General features: G+C 37.2%; 1 protein-coding gene across 1 annotated transcript; it reads right to left on the bottom strand.

Moving 5' to 3' along the window:
* Positions 1–508: 508 nt before the first annotated feature.
* LOC127073904 (aldehyde dehydrogenase family 2 member B4, mitochondrial) lies at positions 509–4,429 on the bottom strand. The gene is made up of 11 exons (XM_051015151.1): positions 4,067–4,429; positions 3,802–3,936; positions 2,913–3,055; positions 2,679–2,832; positions 2,355–2,584; positions 2,042–2,131; positions 1,753–1,926; positions 1,527–1,664; positions 1,232–1,369; positions 1,071–1,132; positions 509–999 (listed from the first exon to the last, which is right to left on the bottom strand). The coding sequence occupies exons 1-11, from the start codon at positions 4,161–4,163 to the stop codon at positions 726–728; spliced, it is 1,635 nt and encodes a 544-aa protein (XP_050871108.1). The 5' UTR covers positions 4,164–4,429; the 3' UTR covers positions 509–725.
* Between the last annotated feature and the right edge of the window lie 1,780 nt (positions 4,430–6,209).

The following is a 6,209-nucleotide window of genomic DNA, read 5'->3' as shown; positions in this document are numbered from 1 at the left end:
ATGTTTGCGGTTTATCAAACAATTTGCAGCGACGTGTTGCAAATGTGGGATTTCAAGGCAACCAAACACATCCCATATGTGTACGAAGTGCTTATGCTCAAAGTTGATAATTACATAAGACTAACTGAAGTGTCGTGCGATTGTGCATTGCTTTGAGTGCGAAAGTTACTTGCGGCCCCTGAGAACTTGGGTCAAACTACAATTAGAAACAGAGCTGCTGGCATGGCATTTTGCTTGAAAAGGCTGCAGAAAAATATTTGGAAAGGACACAATATTTTCTATTAGAACTCATTTGGGGTATCTTTCAAAGCCCGGGGCTATGGGTTATGACATGTCTAGGTCTAACAACAACAAACTTTGTAACACTTACACCTCTATTAAAGGTGTATGTATCTTGTGTTTGACACGTGTAAGTGTCCAACAACGATACGACATTAATTATGTGATTATGTATTAGGGTCAGTTGTGTCCAATATCTAGAGATCGAAGAGAGGATAACATGGAAGAATAAGCAAAAGCAAAAGTCACTTGTCGTTGCTCTAGTACTAAGAACTAACAAGTCCAAATCTAGTAAGTCCAAATCCATAATGAAGTAAGCTCATTATCTTCTAAAGACGTGGATTCAAGCTCGAGACCACTTTATAAGCTAAAGTGACTCATGAAATCACATACAAGCTGCGTTCGGATTATTGTTTTGCACAATTAACAAACTGAACAAATACAATCTACAACCACGCAGGATTCTTCAGGGGAGACACCACAGCTTTTACCTGCAGATAGTTATTAAGACTATAGATTCCTTTCTCCCTACCATTCCCACTCATCTTGTAACCACCAAAAGGAATCGCAGCATCAAAAACATCAAAGCAATTAATCCACACTGTTCCAGCTCTCAGTGCCCGCATCAAGGTGTTGGCTGTGCTCAAATTTTTCGTGAAAACACCTGCCGCTAAACCATATTGTGTCGCATTTGCCCGTCGTATCACTTCATCAATGTCCCTATATTAATATAAAAATACTATAAGAAACATTCCACATTGCCACACTAGAAATATTCCAATTTCACTCACCTGAACTTCAAGATGGACTGAACTGGCCCAAAGATTTCATCTTTTGCTATCAACATATCATCCTAAGCAACAACGATTAGCATGTGTAAGTAAATGGGTTCAATACAAAAAAAATAATAATCTCACCGTGCATTTACTTGCGGCAAAGAATCAATAAATACCTGAACATTTGAGAACACTGTTGGTTGGACAAAGAAGCCTTTTGAACCCAATCTCCCACCTCCACATTCAAGAGTAGCATTGCTATCAATTCCAGACTTTATGTACCTAAGTACTTTCTCAAATTGTTTCGAATCAATCTGCGATTTTTGCAAGTACCAAGGAATAGTGTAATTTTGTTAAATCAAAGTTCCCATGAATAGGATGATAACACTAGAAAAGAAAAAGAACAATGACACAAGGAATATAAGGGAATGTTACAATAACATGAATTAAAAACATTGAAAAGAAAAATACCTGAGGACCTTGTTCTACACCATTTTTAAACGGATCACCAACAACACGTCTCAAAGCCCGCTCCTTAGCTTTCTCCAAGAACTCGTCATAGATACTCTCATGTACGAAGGTACGGGATCCAGCACAACAGCATTGCCCCTGGAAAGCATCCAGCATAAGGCATAAGCTTCCATTCCGCATTTGCAAATCTGTGTTTAAGAAAGTAGTGGAAATTGATTGCACAAACCTGATTAAAAAATAGAGCAAAGTGTGCAATTTCAACAGCCTTGTCAACATCAGCATCCTCACAAATAATGAAAGGTGATTTTCCTCCAAGTTCCAATGTCACTTGCTTAAGATTGCTTCTTGCAGCCAGTTGAAGTACAGTCTTTCCAGTATCCGTCGATCCAGTGAATGCTAACTGCAAAATTAGAAGGAAAAAAAATGAATTAGTAACAAAATATAGATATAAATGGATGAAATATATTAATATCAATGTGTAAGGGATAACCTAAAGGATATGGACATAAAAATACCTTGTCCACATCCATATGACTTGCAAGAGATGCACCAGCAGTTGGACCAAAGCCAGAAACTATATTCAGAACACCTGGGGGAAGACCAGCCTGCCCAAAAGTGTGAACATTATTACAACTTAACATCGGAAATACAAGTTCAAACGAAATAGTCATAAAAATCTTAATAAGAAAAACAGCATATTACGCAAATTGAGTTTAACTTATGAGGTAAAAAACTAAAGGCTAGAATAATTGTTTCACAATTGGCATCACATATCAACGCATTCTGTATTTCTTTTTTAAGCTTCTGGCTTATTAGTTATGAGCTTACCTCGTGAAATAGTTTTGCCACGATGAGAGCCGTTAGCGGTGTTTGCTCAGAAGTCTTCAGGACAATGGTATTACCACATGCTAGTGCTGGTCCAACTTTCCAAGCAAACATAAGTAGAGGAAAATTCCAAGGTATAATTTGTCCTGCTACACCAATTGGTTCATGCAATGTCTGGACATGATAACTTCCATCAGCTGGAATTGTCATCCCATGAATTTTATCTGCCCACCCTGTAAGAACCGAGGCATTAACAACAAATTCATTAGAACAATTTAAAAAGGATTATTGACATAAGGAAAATGTAATTGTTGTTACTGATAGTACCAGCATAATAGCGAAATAAGCGGACAAACATAGGTAATTCAGTCTTGGCAGCCTGATCATAAAGCTTTCCATTGTTCCATGTCTCCAGAGCTGCAATCTCATCATTATGCTTCTCCACCAAATCAGCAAAGCGCAACAATATACGACTTCTTTCCTGATGGAGTCATAAAAACTCATCATCATTATAAATTTAAAACTAATAGAAGGTGGACACTCCACTCAGGAAATGCTTACATAAGCAGTCATTTTAGGCCAAGGTCCATTATCAAAGGCCTCACGAGCTGCTGATACTGCACGATTGATATCTTCAGCATCGCCTTCAGCTACCTGAGCAATCACTTCTCCTGTGCGCGGGTCATAAGTTGGAAATGTTTTCCCTGAAATCAATAGAAACTTCATGTATAAGGGAAGAGTCTAACTTGTTCTCACTTCTATTCAATACATGGCTGTTTTGGGTGCTCCTATGTTAGATATGAAATATGCACCATGCAACGTTGTTAATGATGACTAATCACTAATGGAAAACCAGAATGTGCACAGAATAGGTAGTCTCTCCCAACCCAATTTTTTTCATCCACCCGAGTCAGTATTCAGTATTCGAGCCCCTGACCATTTGCTTAGAGGACCTTAGTCCCATGGTTTTAAATTGCAGTCCGCAACCGCAATTGTGGCCGCAATATTGCTGATGCGATAGTCTTCGCAACCGCATCGGACGCAAATTCAGTGTGAATTAAAATCATGCGTCTGACCGTCATTAGAAATCACATCATACAGTTTTGCCCATGTTTCTTCAAATATTTTCATCAAAACTCAAAATAGCAGAACCCAAAAACTCAATTAACTTCCTATGCATTGAAAAATCTTAACATCAAGTGTTTTTTAACCGTATAATCCAAACACCTCCCAGTTAAAACTCACGCTGCAACGGCCGCAATGTGCATCGCAACACCCGCAACCGCAATTTAAAACCATGCTTAGCCCTTAATCTTATCACTCAAACTAACCTAAGCTGGTTTTCATAACACATGGATTAAGACAAAAACACAAACAAACAAACAAACAAACCATGATTTTGCTAAATTGTATAGCCGAAACTATAATAAGCAAGAAGCTATATACAAACCTGATGCAGCATCTACAAATTGGCCATTTATGAGAAGCTGTGTATGATTTATTGAAACTTGTGGAGTAATCAATTCCTCAACAGCTGCAGCGGTGCTGAATCTGTTTGTGTTGCTCCACCCTTCAGATTTTCTTCCTAGGGTGAAACAAAACAGAAAGCTCAAATCTTATTCCATCAATTGAAAAAAGCATATCCACAAATAGTAACAGAAATAATGAAGAGAATGGGAAAAGTTAAAAGAGAAATTGTGAGTTGAAATGAACACCTAGTGCTAGTGGTAAGCGAAGCAGAGAAGCAGCAGGTCCGGAAGAAGAGGAGGACAGAGAGCGAGAGAGTAAGCGGGAAAGTGAGCGAGCTGCCATGATCAGAGCAAGTGTTTGTTCTCCTTGAGGTGATTCTGATGATAAAAAAAGAAAGAGAGGCTCTCAAAAATGGAAAATGGAAAATGGTGTGGTCATTAATCTTATCGCTTATTGTTATGATTATGAAAATGAAAGGGCAGTGTCATTATTATGATAATGGATAGTACTACTTTGTCCATTGATGTGGAATTTGAAGGGTTGATATTCAAATATTACACTGATATGGGAGAAAGTATGATGAAAGAAATTTCTACTACTAGTACAAGTTTGTCTTTCCATATGCAATACGAAAGTGAGGAGAAAATAAAACAAAATTGTAGGCCCATTTTTTGTGGAAAGATGTGTTGTCATTCTGTGGAAAGTTATTTCACACTGATGTAAGAGATTTTGTTGTGTATTGCAAGTAGCTGTGGCGGGGGACCCTTTTCAAGTCTTAAATTTTTGTTCCCGCCCTGATTTCCGATAATGATAATACTAATTCACTCTCAGATCATCTCAAAGTGTTACTTCACGATTTTAGAAAATTGTTAACGAAGAAATTATCGGATCGAGTTGTGGATTATGTCATTCCCTTTAAAATGTTTTGCGGCATTGTTAAAAATTATGCAAGACAGATTATAAATCATGACACCCCCAGGATAAAATAACTCAATTATAAAACAATCATGTATTTGGTGAAAACCAGTCGTATCTAGCGCAAGGCAGCCAGTCGAAATAAAACAAAAAACAAAAAAAAAAAGATAATTATATAGATGAAGCGGAGATGAGAGAGGAAACATATTTTGAAATGCGAAAATCTGGAGGGAAGAAAATGAGGTGAAAAAGTTTTTATTTATAGGTAAATTCTTACCCAAGTGGGAGAAAATGTGGGGAAAATGAATGGATCTAGCCCGTAACTAGTCGTTACAAAACATGGTCGGCAAGTCAATTGTGGAATCTTGGAAGGGAAGGTAAATCGGTCAACAATTAGGGTTACCATTAGGAGACAACACACCAATAATTAAATTAATTAATATTAAATAATTTTCACCATTTCGGATATAAAAAAATAACAGAACGCTGAAATCCATGCCCAAGCCAGGTCTGGTCAGATAGATAGCGACGGATGTGCACACGTGATCGTTCATGGTGTTGCATCTTTATCCTTTCACAAAATTTTGTACCCCTTGGGGCACACCTCAAGAGGCCAACCTATCATATATAAGTAATACTAAAGTGTGGTATCCCTCCAATATGGGAATTTTTTAATGAACTTTTTCAAATTCACCTCTACACACACTAGTTTATACTTCTGCTTATTTCTTACCAACTTAAAGCCAACTATTCCTTCCAAATCCCCACTAATCCTTTTGATTTCCAACAATCTCTCACTTGAATCTAAAAAGAAGGTTTCAACAGTAAACTCGAGTGTTACCCATTAAACCTAATGCTTGAGATCTCCAATCTTTTAGGTCGGGTTACCATCATGAGAAACTCACTTATCTATATGCATTAGTCGCATATTTTTGGATGTATTATAGGCTTTCTCTCTAGTTAATCCTTTCGTCAAAGGATTTTCTAAGTTTTTTAAGTACGTATGTTATCCACTCCTACAATTACTTTAGAGATATAATCTCCTAACACTGTTGTTCTTTCTCTTTATTTGACGTCTCTTACCATTATAATAACAGTTTTCTCCATTTTTGCAATAGTCGCGGTACAATCACAATGGATCGACAAAGTTGGCAATGATTGTTCCCACAAAGGAATCTCATCTAGAAAGTATCTTAACCAACTTGCTTCTTCACTAGCGGTTTTTGATGTTATCATTTAAGACTCCATCATGGAACGAGCCAAGATAGTATGTTTCTTTGATTTCTAAGATACAGCTCCTTCAGTTATACTGAATATATAGCCACTACTTGATTTGGAATAATCAGATAACACGTTCCAATATTCATGGATGCATCTTTCAAGTACTACATGAAATTTGTGGTAATGTATACCAAGATTCATAGTTCTTTCAAGGTATCACAAAATTCTCTCAATGGCATGTCAATGCTCATT

This window comes from Lathyrus oleraceus, chromosome 4, assembly GCF_024323335.1.
Source record: "Lathyrus oleraceus cultivar Zhongwan6 chromosome 4, CAAS_Psat_ZW6_1.0, whole genome shotgun sequence".
NCBI classification, from domain to species: Eukaryota; Viridiplantae; Streptophyta; class Magnoliopsida; order Fabales; family Fabaceae; genus Lathyrus; species Lathyrus oleraceus.
This window is presented reverse-complemented; position numbering and strand designations above follow the sequence as displayed.

Coding starts and splice junctions, on each gene's coding strand:
- LOC127073904 (XM_051015151.1), bottom strand. CDS start 4,163: ATGGCAGCTCGCTCACTTTCCCGCTTACTCTCTCGCTCTCTGTCCTCC. Junction 3,056..3,801: donor ATTTGTAGATGCTGCATCAG/GTTTGTATATAG, acceptor TATTGATTTCAG/GGAAAACATTTCCAACTTAT. Junction 1,927..2,041: donor GTCATATGGATGTGGACAAG/GTATTTTTATGT, acceptor CTAATTTTGCAG/TTAGCATTCACTGGATCGAC.